This window comes from Arabidopsis lyrata (genome assembly GCF_000004255.2).
Source record: "Arabidopsis lyrata subsp. lyrata unplaced genomic scaffold ARALYscaffold_6, whole genome shotgun sequence".
NCBI classification, from domain to species: domain Eukaryota; kingdom Viridiplantae; phylum Streptophyta; class Magnoliopsida; order Brassicales; family Brassicaceae; genus Arabidopsis; species Arabidopsis lyrata.
The window spans coordinates 9,183,500-9,200,200 of record NW_003302550.1 but is presented as its reverse complement, the minus strand read 5'-3'; the positions used below and the strand labels follow the sequence as shown (position 1 = coordinate 9,200,200).

The 16,701-nt window shown below is 35.2% G+C and overlaps 4 protein-coding genes across 4 annotated transcripts; 3 read left to right on the top strand and 1 right to left on the bottom strand.

Moving 5' to 3' along the window:
* Positions 1 to 1,546: 1,546 nt before the first annotated feature.
* Positions 1,547 to 3,625, top strand: LOC9310113 (protein FAF-like, chloroplastic). Its single transcript, XM_002874000.2, has 2 exons — positions 1,547 to 1,736; positions 1,836 to 3,625. The coding sequence occupies exon 2, from the start codon at positions 1,886 to 1,888 to the stop codon at positions 3,275 to 3,277; it is 1,392 nt and encodes a 463-aa protein (XP_002874046.2). The 5' UTR covers positions 1,547 to 1,736; positions 1,836 to 1,885; the 3' UTR covers positions 3,278 to 3,625.
* Positions 3,626 to 4,536: 911 nt separating this feature from the next.
* On the top strand, positions 4,537 to 7,900 carry LOC9308056 (dnaJ homolog subfamily C member 8). Its single transcript, XM_021021677.1, has 9 exons — positions 4,537 to 4,707; positions 5,164 to 5,254; positions 5,410 to 5,470; positions 5,643 to 5,720; positions 5,888 to 5,961; positions 6,674 to 6,787; positions 6,884 to 6,991; positions 7,379 to 7,417; positions 7,521 to 7,900. The coding sequence occupies exons 1-9, from the start codon at positions 4,619 to 4,621 to the stop codon at positions 7,605 to 7,607; spliced, it is 741 nt and encodes a 246-aa protein (XP_020877336.1). The 5' UTR covers positions 4,537 to 4,618; the 3' UTR covers positions 7,608 to 7,900.
* Positions 7,890 to 10,733, bottom strand: LOC9310112. Its single transcript, XM_021021676.1, has 2 exons — positions 9,099 to 10,733; positions 7,890 to 8,265 (listed from the first exon to the last, which is right to left on the bottom strand). Exon 1 carries the CDS (start codon positions 10,194 to 10,196, stop codon positions 9,108 to 9,110), a length of 1,089 nt encoding a protein of 362 aa, XP_020877335.1. The 5' UTR covers positions 10,197 to 10,733; the 3' UTR covers positions 7,890 to 8,265; positions 9,099 to 9,107.
* A 3,336-nt stretch (positions 10,734 to 14,069) lies between these two features.
* LOC9308055 (chaperone protein dnaJ 2) lies at positions 14,070 to 16,602 on the top strand. Its single transcript, XM_021021718.1, has 6 exons — positions 14,070 to 14,340; positions 14,797 to 14,968; positions 15,074 to 15,212; positions 15,448 to 15,724; positions 15,809 to 16,007; positions 16,103 to 16,602. Exons 1-6 carry the CDS (start codon positions 14,188 to 14,190, stop codon positions 16,423 to 16,425), a joined length of 1,263 nt encoding a protein of 420 aa, XP_020877377.1. The 5' UTR covers positions 14,070 to 14,187; the 3' UTR covers positions 16,426 to 16,602.
* The last annotated feature ends 99 nt before the right edge of the window (positions 16,603 to 16,701 follow it).

Genomic DNA, 16,701 nt, shown 5'->3' with positions numbered 1-16,701 from the left:
GGACCGGAAGAATATATTAATTTAGAGAGGTTATTAATTTATAAAGTATTAATTTATAAACGTTTGACTGTAAATTGTTTTGTTCAACCATATAATTCAATTCTTAAATATAAAATACTCCCACTGTTTTAAAATATAGGATGTTTTGCCTAAAAACACAAAGTTTAAGGAACTAATTAATTCTTTTAGTTTTTAGATATTCAACATAATTTGACTAATAATATGATTTACTGCAGAATCTAAATAGTCACAAAATTATACAAATTTAATTTTTTGCATAAAAACTTGAATTTTTTTCCAAAACATTTTATATTGTGAAACAAAATAAAATGGCTAAAACATCATATAATATGAAACAAAGGAAGTAATATTTTTTTAACATTGCTGATTTCAGTTGGTATTCAGCTATTTATTACAGTATCTGTTTATATTTTCGGTTGATTTGTTTCACAACGAAAAAAAGCTCTCTAAAGTAGTTGATACTTTCCAAAGTGTTACTAAATCGCAGACACCATCACGCCAATGTAAACAGACTACAAAAACCATGTCTTTAGTTTAGCAATATTAAACTAAAGATATTTTGCATCTATAATGTTTTCACATATATACTCTTCATGTATAAACTATGACACTAGTTGTGCTATTATACCTAATTCTAAAAAACAGCGATTGTTTTGTTCAATAGTCTAAAATAAACCCAAGTGGTAGTAGAAATTAAAGGTAACTTATATAAAAAAAAAAAAAAACGAACATCCTAATAATGGCATCCAGCTTTCTTTGCATATTTTTGGAACATTCTCATCGTTTTAGCACAAAAGAAGATGAAAATTGTGACTTCCACAATTTGCCACGTTATTGGTTCAACAAGGAATCGATGCCATACGTCAACATTTTTCTTCTTTTTTTGACATATAAATGTACACAATTTTTTTTAATATATTTTTCGTTTCATATCCGTTAGTTTTGTTTGGACACACACGCTCAACGCTTTAGTTACATTGTTACACTGTTATACACTACTATTCTTCGCCTCGAGTTTTGTTTGCACCTATGTCATATACACGACTGGTATTAGTTTGTTTAGTGTTGAAATGGAAGAAAAACAAACGGATATAGTTTTCAAACATTCTACGAATTGATTCACACAATACACATATATATATATATATATATTCATTATGATCACAATAATCACAGTATTAAACTTTGAATAATTTACCAATCACGAAAAGGAACCGTTTTTTTTTTTGTGTACTATTATTTCGTTCCGTTTTTAACTATTTTGATATTAGTTTCTTTTTTCTTTCATTCGTTCAAACATTTTTTCGGTTTTGTGTTGCCAATTTTTTTAAAAGTCCTACCCACTGAAATATAATAATATATGCATTTCATACATTTTTCTTGCATCAAATACATAATTGAAAAACATATGTTACAAAATTAAAGAGCTTTTCTAATTGTTTTAAGAAAACAATACTGGAAAATATATTATAAAAACACAAAAAAAAAAGTGGCAATGAAGAGTCATTTCATTTGATGGAGGACCCCACAGTACATGGTTCCATAATGAAAAAAGCAAATCCCTATATATATAAACACCTCTTCACTCCCCTCTCTTCATGTCTCATTCTCATCCATCAAAACCACAAAACACACAACAATCTTCTCTAAACAACACAACACAACACACTTCGAATTTTTCACCCTCACCGTCAATTCTCTCAAATCTACTCCAGGTATGTTAACTCTCTCTAGAAAAAAGATCACAATCAAATTAAAAAAGAGCTAATTTCTCATTTGTTTGCTAACACTTTTTGATTGTTATAATTGTGCAGGAAAGCGAGGGAATAGTGTTGTTGAGAGGTTTGTGATTTCCTTTTGAAAAATGATGGCTTGTGGCTTAAGCAAGAGCCTTGGCTTGTCTTCCTCCTTGAAGAAGCAACAAGGCATAGTGACAATCCTTGGTGGCATTTCGTCGAACACTTCATCTGCACCTTCACTGAGGCGTACCTTCTCCGCCGATTTGTCCTCCAAGACTTGGGTTTCGCAAAATGGGTTTCCTCCTATGAAAAGGATCTCTTCCTCTGAGAAGCTTCGTGCTGACGAAGCAGAGGAAGAAACAAGATCCGGTGTCGATATTTGGGCACAGATTCAACAAGACAAGAACGACAAGAAGAAAGAGGAAGAGATCGAGCCGGGTCAATCCGATGTATGGAGTTCGATTTTGTCGGAGAAGAAGAAGACTGAATCGAGCAACGACGCGGTTCCTCCACCGTATGTTCATCCTCTGATGAAACGTGCGAGTTCTTTGAGCGAGAAAAGCCTCGAGATTTGTACGGAGAGTCTCGGATCCGAGACTGGTTGCGATGGTTACTCTTCGCATGCATCGTCGGAGACTGGAGATGTTGAGATCGAGATTCATGAGGAGACCAATCTCGTTATTAACGTGACGGAGACGAAGGTAGAAGAAATAACAGAGACTGAGGTTGAGATTGAGCAAGAATCAATCACGGTTCCGAATCACATAATCGAGCTGCCTCGAGGATCGTTTCCTCCTCCGATTCGTTCTCTCTCGAGCCAATCTGGTTCGTCTCTGCACATGAAAACTCGCCGTGACAATGGCCGATTGGTTCTCGAGGCGGTCTCTATGCCGTCGCACAACAACTTCTCCGCTAAGCGCCAAGACGGACGCCTCCTTCTCACTTTTGCTGAAATCAGCGACGAACCCATTAACGAAATCGACAAAGAAGACGAGATTGATTCGGAGCTCCAATGTTTCGACGAGGAGGAAGAAGAAGAAGAAGACGACGAAGAAGAAGAAGAGGCACCAGACGAGTTTGCCTACAAGCCCAATGGGCTTCTGTATAAATTGGCACAAAAGCCCATTCCTATAACCGTTCATAGGTTGGCCTATAAACCCATTGGTGTACCTAAGAGAAACTCTAGATGGCCCGTGACTGATGAATTCGACACCAAATCCGATCTGTCAACTCCGGTAGTCCACTCTCTACCGCCGAGGCCAAGGGTGGCTCAGCTTGCTCGATCAACAAAACCGCCATCCACAGTGGACGACACCGTAGGAGCTGCTTGCTTCAACACATGTGACTACTCTTGGAAGTCCACTAACACTGAATCTTTTGGCCCAATTTCAAGCCCAAAAACCCAATTTCAAGCCCAAAACTTTGTCAACAAATCAATGGGTGACGGTTGGATAAATGGTTGCAAGGACCGAAGGAGGTCTCTCTTGTCCATTGAGCCTTTCTGCATTGCCACTTAATCCCTTAAGGCGAAAAAGGGGTAATTTACAAAGAAGCATAATGATATTATCTATATATGTGTATATATAGTCGAGTATGTGTTTTACTCGAATATATGTGCATATTAACCCAATAATTGTTGTTGAATCATGGTTTTTTCTACCTTATTTTTTCCTCTATATGTTTTGCCATTTACCTTTTTGGTTTGTGGGTAAACAGAAAAATTATAAAAAGGAAAATAAAGGATCAAGAATAGGAGAAGAGTGAAAATTAGAAGTATAATTTATTGTTTTTAATGAGGTTTTTGACCTCGTTGGAGTAAGAAATATTTAATGATGAGTGTTGTGTTTTGTACAACTTATTTTGTTGTTCCATATTGTTCGCAAATTAAAGATGAGAACCCGTGTTATTCAATTATATTTCACAACATTAAGTTAAAAGTAAGAGCACATAAGATAATTAATAAGGATACAAGTTTGAGCTTTAGAAAAATTAAAGAAATAAAAAGTCAGTTATCTCTTTGAAAGAAAACTAAAATTTTGCAAGGAGAAGTTCATGAGTGGAACGAGTCATGAGTTTGAAGCAATAAAACGGTTCACATGCAAATACACAATATTGGTTTCATTTTAGTGCAATTGTTGGATACTTAATAGGATGCATATCTATTATTGGTTACGTGATTTCATATGCATTACAATATGTGATTAAGGTATGAGCATGTTTTGCGAGCAAGGGTGACAATATGTTATATGTGGTTAAGATTCGTTGCGTACTGGCTGTCCCGATATTTCGTCGACCTTATCGAGAGCAACTCCAACTAAGCGTTAATTTACATGTCGTGGTCTAGTTGATGACTAGATAAATCACCTCGGCCCAATACCTAAATTATTGTAACATTTCTTACATTTTATTTTTACTTCAAATAATTGGGAAAGAAATACAGCCTTTTACTTAAATAATAAATAATATCAATACACACACAATAAATAAATTAGAGAATATGGTTTTATTTAATATTTGTTAATTCATTAGTATTTAATTATTTATTTTAATCTAATCTAATCCTTTTCCTGCCAAATGCTTCAAAATATCTAAAAATTGATATTTTTTCTCATGGGATAAAATAAATAATCTAGTTGACAAGTAAATTATATTCTCTCCCTCACTAAATCCGAATCCACTTGTTCGGCCCGAAAGGCCCGACCCAAAGAGTCAAATCCAGACCCACAATTAAACCCGCCCAAGAACCCGACCTCAATTAGAGAAAATCGCCATTTTGTTTCTTCTTCGTTCTCTACTCTTGTCGTCGTTGGAAGAAGGAGGAAGAGAGAGGACAAGAGAATCATAAGAAGACAAGAGTCATGGGAGAGGTAAAAGTAGACGACGATGCGATTCTTAAATCCTTCCTCGCCGAGGTCGGAGAAGTTGAGAGAGATAACGAAGTCGTCAGGTTCCTTCAAAACCCTTTTCCTATGCCTAATTTAGCTCGTACCCTCCAACTATGTTCCTGATCTGACTCTTGTTTACGCAATTCATAGTGGGTTAGGGTTTCTATGCTCTGAGATTTGTTTCCTTATGGTTATCTCTGAGGAACGATCGTAACTTAGGGAACTGAATAAACACATAATTCAACTATTTTAGCTATGTGTGTTTTGGATTATGTCCTTCACTATGTACTTATTACAAAGTGGATCTTGTGAAAATTTGATCAAATTCTCTCCTTTTGTCATGGTCTTATTGCTTTTGGGCAATACAGATATGATCTGTGAGTGTGTTTGCACATATCTTCCATGTATAGTGGTGGTGATTACTTATCTTTGTTGTTGCAATTATCACCAGTATGCTAATCTTGTTCTACTCTCACGTTTCTTATGATTATACATCTTAAAGTTTGAAACTTTTGTAGGATTCTCTCATGTTTCAAGCTGAACCCATTTGAGCATCTTAACCTCTCTTTTGATTCTTCCACGGATGATGTTAAAAGGCAGTATAGAAAGGTATTTTTCTGCCATTTTCCCGGCGAGGACATTTGTTTTTTATTCATGGTTTTGTCGACTTAGTAGAACAAAAAGCTTGCCTACGTGATTTTAATTTCTGTGCCACTGATTGAGAATACACTGGAAATTTTGTGACTGATCTGAACCTTTTCCAGATTTCTTTGATGGTGCATCCTGACAAATGCAAGCATCCACAAGCACAGGAGGCTTTTGGAGGTTAATATTCTTAAAATTTCTTTTACATAATTTACTTACACATTCAGTTGTTTTTGTGTGAATTTCCATCTTGGTGTTGTATCAAGCAAGCAATGCTTTGCCCTCCTTTAAAGAATTGATTTGTCTGGATGAACTTGTCATGTTCTCATGGTTTCTTATTTTTACTGAACAGCATTGGCAAAAGCGCAACAACTACTGCTAAACGACCAAGAAAGGGATTATATTCTCACCCAAGTCCATTCTGCTAAAGGTTAGATTTTGTAGTTTATCTTGGGTCCATTAATTAACTGTTTGATCAATTAAAAATAGGACGTTCCATATTCATCTGGAAATTATACCAGAATCGGTCGTTTACCTTTTATATTTCTCTGTCTCATGAGTCGTGACAACCTTCTTTTCTTCAACTGTGAAATGCAGAAGAGCTTAAGATGAAGAGAAAGAAACAGTTAAAGAAAGATACCGCCTCTAAAATAAAGTCCTTGGTTGATGAGGTAAGAAACCTGTTTCTTTTGGGGGTTAGATCTAAGCCATTTATATCTGAGATCCTCGGTTTTTACTGTTTTAGTTGTTCAATGTAATTGGATCTAGAGTTAAGCTGGGTAATTGATGGCTTCATTGTAACCAGTGATATCAAATATTGATTTTGAAACTGCGCATTTTCTTTTAGGACCCTAGCTTTTCTCAGAATCGGTTCTGAATTGATTTTTTTTGCAAGAATTTTTTTTCAAGTTGCTAGATTAAGTTGTTTTTAGATGCATGTTTAACATAGTAGTGCATTTTGAAAATATCTTTCTTAGCTGACATTATCTTGTTCAGTTTAATTGTTTCTTTACTGACTGGACATTGTTGTAATGTAATCCCATATTTTTACTTAGATTGAAATAGAAAACCTTTAGTCTATTATTTACCCATGAAATAATAATTCGAACCTTTAGTCTGTTATTTACCCATGAAATAATAATTCGAAGCTACAGTATTCCTAGCTCATTTTTTGTCAACGTTTGTTTATGTGTTAGATAAAGGATACCTTAAGTGAATCACCACTTTCTGTCTTTATTCTTTGTTTCCCTCGTCTGATTTCTATATTGTCACCACTAGCTGTATTCTCAAATATCTAAATCGTTAATATCTTCTGTTTCCTATATTTTTTTGTAGTCCAGATTCCTCTTAACGTGTAGTGCCACACAATTTTTATGTACACAGGGAAAGCATGAACACATATATGAGCAATCTGAGGAGTTTCAGAAGGAGCTCAAGTTAAAGGTCCGAGAGATATTAACAGACCAAGAGTGGCGTAGAAGAAAAATGGCAATGAGAGTATGTAGAGTTTCTAGTTTTCCGTGTTTGAAATTTTCTGTGGGAAGTCGCACAATCATTTATTCATTTTTTGTATTATTGCTTCTTGGCATTTAGATATCAGAAGAAGAGGGAAGACTGAAGAAGGATGAAGCAGAACAAAAGGAGATATGGAAGAAAAAGCGTGAACATGAAGAACAGTGGGAAGGGACAAGAGAAAAAAGGGTTTGTTCTTTTGCTAACCGCTTATCCTGATTCATTACCTGCCTATGAGTGCCTTAGTTTAGAACATTTAGCTGACCCTTGGATCATTATTTATGCTTAGAAATGGCTTTAGAGAATAAAACTCATCTGATATCTGTTTGTTTGTTTGCCCATGTTATTAGTTCCCTACCTGCCTATGAATGCAGTAGTTTAGAACCATTTTAGCTCACCTTTTGAAAAGAGAACTCATCTGAAATAGTTTGAACCATTTATATCAGTTCTTAATTAAATACGTTTTGACACTTATTTTTGGACTCGAAGGAGCGAGTGCTGGTTCCACCTTCTACTCATTTGTATAAGATCGTATAAGCAATTGGGTTTCATTTAAGTTTGGGTTTCCATGTGCAGGTATCAAGCTGGAGAGACTTTCAGAAATCAGGAAAGAAGGTAAGAGACACATTGTTGTTAGTTGGGAGAATGCCCTTCATTGGTGAATTACATTTTTCATTTGGGTGAGAATTCAATCTAAGCATCTGTTATCACTCATCAGGCCAAAAAAGGAGAGACGCGTCCTCCAAAATTGAAGACAGAGGATCCGAACAAATCGTACGTCCAAAGGCCGGTCAAGAAAGGCTGATCTCTACCTTCTTTTGTTTCTGCTGTTGTTGACATTGATAGATTGGTCTTCTAGAGGATACTCTCAGACTCTCTCTTCTTGTGTCTGTTCTTCTCTTTGTACATCACCAACTTCATTCGTCTTTCCAAATACATGAGAAACAGGGAAGAGATATCTCACTTCTCACACGCTCATGACCTTAACTTTGTATTGCGTCTTAGTCCAGATGATGTCTTTAGCCTTTAGATCTAAAAAATGAACTTTGATCTTTTATATATTCAATGTGGTGTTCACCACAAGAGATCAAGAAATAACATATTCTCTTCGTAGATTTCCTTGACACAATTATAATGCTACAGACCCCAAGCTTTTGAGGTGAAAAGAGCTCTGCTATGTAACAGCACCAGCTCCAAAGAACAAAAAGAAAAACAAAAAAAAAACATTACAACTTGGATTTCTCTGTCTCTTAATCTGTGTTCTCGTGTCGTGTGATAAATATATATGTCACAACAGCTAACAAGCCTGAGCTTCGAGTACCACTAAAGCTGGTTTATTTATTTCAAGCCTCAAAGCCTCCTAACATCGTTTCGCTTTGCCCCTTCTTAATCCTGAAAGTGGCATTTGTTCTTCAAACCATACATAAAACCTCTCCGGTCACCAAAACTTTTGTTTTCTCACCCTGAAAAGACATATACCCAAAAGCAAAACGAAATTGAGCATCTGTTCAGTTTTTTAAAAGATCTCTTACAAGTGAACCAACACAATGCAGTTCCACACGTCTTCTACACAGATGCATGACAGAGCAGAGCATGATACACTCATGTCACATTTGTATACTATAATCCATATTGCTTCTTATGATTTATAATCAGCCTAGCAAATGTAGACCAATATCTTATTAATGATACATACCTTTCATTAGAATTCCATAGAGATATCACTATATCAGAGTCAGTGATGATTGATTTTGAACAACCTAAGCTCATAATCATCTTTCCACCATAACCAAAATTTTGCTTATAATCAGAGCATTGAGGATTTATGCTAAACTATAGATTGGTAAATAGTTGTAATGTTAGGGATTGTTTGATTAAAATTACTAAATTGGATTCACCACGTCTTATTCAACAAACAATAAAACAGAGCAATGCAGTCGAAAAGAGCACAGCCTCCTTTTCTTGGCAGGTTTGTATAATCCAAGTTGATTCTTATGATTCATGATCAGTCTTAAGAACACTTCAAGTGATTTTCTTTAGCACTTCACTAATAAACAGAGTTTGATGATTAATCTAAAAAATCCAAGTATTGTGCAACCACCTTAGCCAATGTTCTACTTATAAAAAACATTTTTCATATTTGATGGCTTTAGATCAAAACTAGCCCTAACATTACAACTATCAATCTACAGTTTAGTTTTTAGACTAAATCACATAGACCCACCACAATGCCCACGGATGCATAGTAATCAACAATGAAAGTAAGTAAGAAGGTAGAGGCTTTGGATAAACTTACCTGCATAACTTAATCTCTGAAAATCACAGAATCTGCAATGGCCAACAGCGGCTTCAGGCAAGCTGGAGTAAATTTACGGGCGAAAAAGTACGAGCTAGAGTGATTCGATCGCCGGAGTCTCTGAATCAACTCGGGCACGACTTCCTTTGGTTTGTAGGTATAAGGATGTCCTTTCACAGTGCCAGTCCAGTTGACCCGAGTCAGGGTATAACCAGTGCACCCATCTGGATCCTTCATGTTCAACAGCGTCGGGAAATAATGCTCCTCCGGGTAACACTCATCAGGACGATAACACGGGAGCTTGAATTTACGCCACAATATTCGATCTTTGATAGTTAGCAAAGCATGTCTTCTGGTCATAACAAAGAACTGCGAACCAACTCGGAATTTCTCAAACGGAACCTCTGGCATCATAGCATACCTTCCCCTAGCAGTGTACCGTTTCCAAAGCCTCGGCTCATCAGATATCAGTTCCATAAAACTCCGATACAAGATTCGAATACCTCTCGGATTCGGAGTTGGATCCGGATCAGATTTATCAAAAGTGGAAGATTCAAAGAGAGAGCTGTAAACATAGTTGAAGGAGTGGAGAGGAATGCAATACTGAGACAGCACAGCGAAGTAAGTGTTCGCAGGGTCGTCGAGGAAAGCGGTGGCGAGGAGGCGCCGCGTGGCGGAGATAAGAGTCGGAGAGGCTCTTGCGGTGCGTTTAGCGTTTGCAATGAAGGCATTCTCAAACACAGAGCCATTCCCAGGTCTTGTGACATTGACAAAAGGATCTGCGTGGACATAGACGTTGTAAAGCGATTTAGAATGACCAGAGAAGAACCGATCCCAGATTGGCGCGAAATGGAGATCGGAGTTGGTGAGGAATAAAAAAGCAATCTTGAGCTTAGGGTTAGGGTTTCCAGATGAGAGATGAGAAAGAGAGGTTGACCCAGCAGCGGCGATGAATAAACTCCGGTCATCAATCTCATCGGAGATTGGGATTAAAGATTCACCAGGAGGAGAAGGGAAAACATGTGGCGCTACAAAGAAGAAGACAAATGGGAGACATAGAAGAAAAGAGAAGAAGAGAACAAACTGATTCGAGAACATTTGGAACCAAAACAAAATCGGAAACCCTAGAAATTTGACTTCCCCAGAAACTGGAAAATCTACCGGAATGTGCGTGAATCTCCCATGAATTGGCAGATTCTGAAGATAAAGCGTTTTCTCAATTCGGTGAAATTAGGGATTTCACATTACTGGAGCTATGAGAAACGAAGAACTTCAACAGATTCTCATAGCTTTTCCGACGATAATCCGTCGAACCTCTCTCAAAAACTTGGACGAAATCGATGAAAGAAATTTAGAAAGAAACGCTCTAAAAACGAAGGTTATCTCCAGAAAATTTGGGGGAAAATCAGCAAAGATTGAAACTTTATGGGGAATTTAATGAGATTTTAGAAAATATCTTTCAGATCTCAGATTGTAAAAAAACAAAAAGGGTCTCTCACAGTCAGTGATGATGAGAGATAAAAGATGACGAGAAAGAGAGAGATTCATACGATTGTTTTAATCAATCTGTGATTGGAATGCGCAACTTGGCCGTAGGGGTATTTACGTCAATTTACAAACCGACAAGCGTTATACCTGACGTCGTCAAGTTTATTGTTTATCGGATCGATGAGTTAACGGCGTTGCGCTGTGTTTTACCGTCGTTGATAACAGCGATGATACGTCGGTCGATAATGATATGTGAGGGCTATTTTTTATTCTTTTATGTTTTTTTTTTTGTTGAGTATTTTTGTAATAAATTAGACATTGAATGTTGTATCTAATTCGGTAGGTCCAACTGATTTTTGGTAACTGGTAATGCACTATTTTGCTGGGATGATGTTTTATTTCTTTTTAAGGACACGTATTAGATTAGATTTAAGCATATAATTTATACTTAACTACAGAGAAACTACGGTTGAGTTTTTAATGAAATTAATTATCATCTATATATACACATTTTTAGAATACACTTAGCAAATAAATGTTAGAATTGCTAAGTATTTACAAAGAATATCATTGACATTAATTATTTTGAGTAAAAAATTTAAATACAAGATATTAACTAAACGATATCTTACCTAATTTGTTTCTAAAAATCTCTACACAAAGTTTTCATATATCTTCAAAAAAAAATTCCGTGAATTTTACTCCACAAAATATGCATAAAACCGATTTATATCAAATATTTATATTAACATTTTGCATAACAATAAAACTATTAATTTATAATAATCAAAATATTCACATAGAAAAATTATATAATTTATATGATAAATTTAAAATATATATTAGTAGTATAAATTTAAAATCATTCAAGGAACGGTATACCACGAGTTAGATCTTAAAATTATGAGAAATTGTTAAAAATGCCCTTTTTTCAATACCCTTTTTCAAAAATGCTCCCTTTGAGAGTCCATTTTTAAGTTTGCCCTTTTTTAATTTTTAATGACCATTTTACCCTTATTTGAAACAAAATTAGGTCCACAAAATACAAAATATTTTTTGGCGGGAAAAGTGATCCCTCAAATTTTTGGCGGGAAACGTGATCCCGCAATCCAAAATTTTTTTTTTTCGGAAAAAGTGATTCCGCAATTTTTTTGGCGAAATTTTTTTGGCGGGAAAAATTTACAAGGTATTTTAAAGGTTTTACAGAGTTTTTACAAGTGTTTTGTAAGGTTTTACAATGTATTTTAAAAGATTTTACAAGGTACTTATAAGGTTTTACAAGTTATTTAACTTTACAACTTGTAAAACCTTATAAAAAATTTGTAAAACCTTATAACTTGTAAAACCTTATAAAATAGCTTGTAAAATCTTATAATATCTTATAAATATCTTATAAATACGTTGTAAAACCTTTTAAAATACATTGTAAAACCTTATAAATACCTTGTAAAAACCTTTAAAATACCTTGTAAATTTTTCCCGCCAAAAATATTGCGGAATCACTTTTCCCGCAAAAACCATTTTTTGGCGGGAAAAATTTTTACGGGAAAATTTTACAAGGTATTTTAAAGGTTTTACAAGTTTTTACAAAATCAAATTTGTAATTTTGATGTGTGCACATTCTCATATTTTCCTTATATATTTGTGATATCTTTTATTAAAAGAAGGGTAATTTAGTCATTTTGTACATAAAAAGGGTATTTTTAAAAATAGACAGCCAAATGAGACATTTTTAAAAAAGGGTATTAAAAAGGGGGCATTTTTGTGAGTCTCCCTAAAATTATTGGATTTTATAACAATAATAATTTATGATTTTATAACACTAATAATTTAGCTAACGGAATAGTATAGACGGGTTTATATGGGATGACGGGTTTGGGTCGATATTAATAAAGAACGGTATATCACGGATAAAATCCTAAAGTTAACAATCAAAATACAATTATGCAACCTTAAACACAAAACAAAACACACAATATTAACAAAACAAATACAACTTAAAATTTAAAAAATTTAGTTATACAAGTATCGTTACTTAAAAAATGTATGTTTTCGTATCTATACTTCAAAAATTGAAACCTAAACAATAGTAATTATACACTAAATAATACATAGATAGATATCTACATTTAAAAATACAAACTAATATGATATATCTTCAGTTAATCTTTTAAAAAATAACATTACATAGCCCCGCGGTGTACCGCGGGTTAAATTCTAATTTTAAAGCAAAACGAATGTGAGTTTATTTTCTTTATAGTATGATGTGATTTGGTTAATTCTAATTTCTAAATCTCATAATGCATAAAAGACATAATAACACCGCGGGTTAAATTCTAGTTTAAAAGCAAAACGAATGTGAGTTTTTTTTCTTTATAGTATGATGTGATTTGGTTAATTCTAATTTCTAAATCTCATAATGCATAAAAGACATAATAACATTGGAGCAAATATCCTTTTTAGTATAATTTTGTTCTTCTTGAATGTGTGAGTAATGTAAATAAATATACAACCATAAGGTAATCTTTTTATAAGCCCCATGATACAAATAAAGAAAATCGATATAGATATGAATATATGATATTGGTACCATAGCATTATAGCAGTACATACATTTTATTTTAAGTCAACAAAAACATATTACATGGCGCATAGTCGAAAATAAATCATATTAAGGTTGGATCCATGAACCTAGGGAAGTTCGAGGACAAGTCTAAGCATGAGCTCAAGCTTGTTGTTGTCTTTTTAATACGTACTTCCAAAGTTGTATTAGGCTATTATCAACATTGTTCGTACATATCGTACGCGACACCACATGACGCACTTTTAGTAAAGGAGAATGAATAAGGATCCCATGTGAATGTTTCAAGCACTTTTGGTAAACTGGTTTATATCTTACTCAGGCCCATGATTAATGATTTGTGTAATCATTTTGTTTTGAGATAGGGCATTACTCTCAAGTCTCAACTCATGCATTTATGAAATTATTTAGATCAATTGAACCTGACAAAAAAATTCAGACGGGTTAGGCTAAATCGCATTCACTAAATTATAAATAACTTTAAGTCGGATTATATGTTTGTCTATAAATTTTTTTTGTTTGCAGTTAGATTATATATGTTGATATACTACTCTAAAGGTTTAAGTAAAAGTTGAAAAATTATTGTATATTAATTATATTTGGATTGTGGTAGATAAAAGAAAAACCTTAATATTTTTATTTTCTAAAAGGGAGACCTTAATATGTTTTTATGTCATATAATAATAGAGGAGTATATCATATATGAACTTCTTAATGTAAATTTCTAAGTACTCTCCCTTTTCTCTGATTTTAAATTAAAAATTTCCATATTTTTGGTCTCTTATAGAAGAAATTTCCTATTTCTTTCTTATAAAAGAAGAAATGAATAAAAAAAAACAAATTGTGAAAAGGAAAAGCAAAAAAAAAAAAAGATATAAAAAGTTCTAGAGTGTTCCGCTCCACAAGACCTTGAACAGAAGCAAAGTCTTCAAAACCAACAAGTAGCAGCCACAACAATCTCCTGTCGAGGACTTTTTTTTATCGTATTTTTTTTAGGGTTTTCGTAAGAACAGAGGAAACATGTTTGGAAGAGGACCTTCAAGGAAGAGCGATAACACCAAGTTCTACGAGATCCTTGGTGTTCCTAAGACCGCATCACCGGAAGATCTCAAGAAAGCTTATAAGAAAGCTGCTATCAAAAACCATCCTGATAAGGGTGGAGATCCCGAAAAGGTTTCTCTTTTCGATCCCTTTTTTCCCTTATTGCGTAGATTCTGTGTAAATTCAATTGGTTTCTGTTTCGAAATCTAGTTTTTTTTTTGGTAGTTGATTTGAATTCTCCGATCGATGGAGGCTTAGATCTTCGTACTAGTATTCTGGATGTTCGATTCGATCTGAAATCTGCGAGTTTTAGGTCAACTATCTGAAATCCCGAAAATTTGTTGGCTTTATAGATTCCTTTGTACATACTAATAGATTTCACTTGATGGTTTGTTCTTGTCTTGTGATACTTAAATTTGATCTATGTTAGATTGTTTGTTAGTTGTTGTTGGGATTATAAATATTCAGATAGCCAAATTTCTTCTTTTGGAACTTTGAGACAGTAGAATTTATTGCTTATATGGTTTATCTGTGGAACCTGTAGACTTGATCAATATATTTAACAGTATGTTACATGTCTCTCTGCAGTTTAAAGAGCTAGCTCAGGCTTATGAAGTTCTTAGTGATCCTGAGAAGCGTGAGATCTATGATCAATATGGGGAAGATGCACTCAAGGAGGGAATGGGTGGTGGAGGCGGTGGGCATGACCCATTTGATATCTTCTCTTCCTTCTTTGGTGGTGGTGGAAACCCATTCGGAGGTTAGTTTTTGGAACAGTGCCCATGAATTTTATCATATTACAATCGATGTTGTCTTTGAGGAGATGATAAAGGGAAGAACCCTGGTTTGTTTTTTTTCTGAGTAGGTGGTAGCAGCCGGGGAAGAAGGCAGAGGCGCGGTGAAGATGTTGTTCATCCCCTGAAGGTTTCCTTAGAGGATGTTTATCTCGGAACAACAAAGAAGCTCTCACTTTCTAGGAAGGTTTTGTGCTCAAAGTGTAACGGGTTAGTACTTATTACTTTATCCTTTCACAGTTGTGGTATTGCTTTGTGTTGTTACCAAGTTTTTGCTGTTTCTGACCATGTGTATATTGACTAATAACCATGCATTTTTTTTTCTTTCTGATATATGCTTTTGCTCTTGTCTTTCAAATCTTCATTCTCTATTAGCTATCCCCATCTGAATATCCAATATGCTTAAAGGAGTTCTTGACTGACATTATTTGCTTTATGATTACAGCAAGGGTTCAAAGTCTGGAGCTTCAATGAAATGTGGTGGCTGTCAAGGTTCGGGAATGAAGGTCTCGATCAGGCAGGTTGGACCTGGAATGATTCAGCAGATGCAGCATGCTTGTAATGATTGCAAGGGCACAGGAGAGACAATCAATGATCGGGACAGGTGTCCACAATGCAAAGCAGAGAAGGTTGTTTCCGAGAAGAAGGTGCTTGAAGTAAATGTGGAGAAGGGAATGCAACACAATCAGAAGATCACGTTCAATGGACAAGCAGATGAAGCGGTATGTGATACTCTATTTTTCCTGGCTTTGATCATTATATATTTCGTCTATTGACATTTTCCTACCTTTTTCATTTGGAAATAGCCTGATACTGTTACCGGAGATATAGTGTTCGTCATTCAGCAGAAGGAGCACCCAAAGTTCAAAAGAAAGGGGGATGATCTCTTTGTGGAGCACACCCTCTCTCTAACCGAGGCCTTGTGTGGCTTCCAGTTTGTTTTAACCCATTTGGACAAAAGGCAGCTTCTCATCAAATCCAGTCCCGGAGAGGTCGTCAAACCTGGTACGTATTTTCCTTGGCCCAGTCATAAACCCTTTCTGTATTATTTATGCCAACTTTTCTATGTCTTACCGTGGTGTCTATTTTGTTGCTGATAGATTCATACAAGGCGATAAGTGATGAGGGAATGCCAATATACCAAAGGCCGTTCATGAAGGGTAAGCTATACATCCACTTCACTGTTGAGTTCCCGGAATCGCTGAGCCCAGATCAGACAAAGGCCATTGAAGCAGTTTTGCCAAAACCGACCAAGGCAGCTATAAGTGATATGGAAATAGACGAGTGCGAAGAGACGACTCTGCATGATGTGAACATTGAGGATGAGATGAAAAGGAAGGCGCAAGCCCAAAGAGAGGCTTATGATGACGATGAGGATGAACACCCAGGCGGTGCTCAGCGTGTGCAATGTGCCCAGCAGTGATCCACATGCGAATCCTAGTGATCTCCAACATTTGCTTCTTCTTTTCTCTTTTTCGTTGTATTATTTTTGGGTCTTTTTATAGACTTTGCCAATTCAGTGGGAAGAACCTCGTCCTAATTCAAAATCCTTATTACCATTTTTTTTGGTTTGAGAAATAAACTTGTAGTTCTTGAGATTTTGTCCTGATCCATTTGATGTCCCAAAATTCTACCAAACTTATAAGTAGGGGATTCCGTTTAGGCTTTTTCAAAATATAGGATACTTGGTTCTGACAAT

Excerpts from the sequence above, each read along its gene's own strand:
- LOC9310113 (XM_002874000.2), top strand. The coding sequence starts at position 1,886 with ATGATGGCTTGTGGCTTAAGCAAGAGCCTTGGCTTGTCTTCCTCCTTG.
- LOC9308056 (XM_021021677.1), top strand. The coding sequence starts at position 4,619 with ATGGGAGAGGTAAAAGTAGACGACGATGCGATTCTTAAATCCTTCCTC. Across the intron at positions 5,255-5,409 it reads TTAAAAGGCAGTATAGAAAG|ATTTCTTTGATGGTGCATCC; the intron begins GTATTTTTCTGC and ends AACCTTTTCCAG. Across the intron at positions 6,788-6,883 it reads GAAGAAAAATGGCAATGAGA|ATATCAGAAGAAGAGGGAAG; the intron begins GTATGTAGAGTT and ends CTTGGCATTTAG.
- LOC9310112 (XM_021021676.1), bottom strand. The coding sequence starts at position 10,196 with ATGTTCTCGAATCAGTTTGTTCTCTTCTTCTCTTTTCTTCTATGTCTC.
- LOC9308055 (XM_021021718.1), top strand. The coding sequence starts at position 14,188 with ATGTTTGGAAGAGGACCTTCAAGGAAGAGCGATAACACCAAGTTCTAC. Across the intron at positions 14,341-14,796 it reads AGGGTGGAGATCCCGAAAAG|TTTAAAGAGCTAGCTCAGGC; the intron begins GTTTCTCTTTTC and ends GTCTCTCTGCAG. Across the intron at positions 15,725-15,808 it reads ATGGACAAGCAGATGAAGCG|CCTGATACTGTTACCGGAGA; the intron begins GTATGTGATACT and ends ATTTGGAAATAG.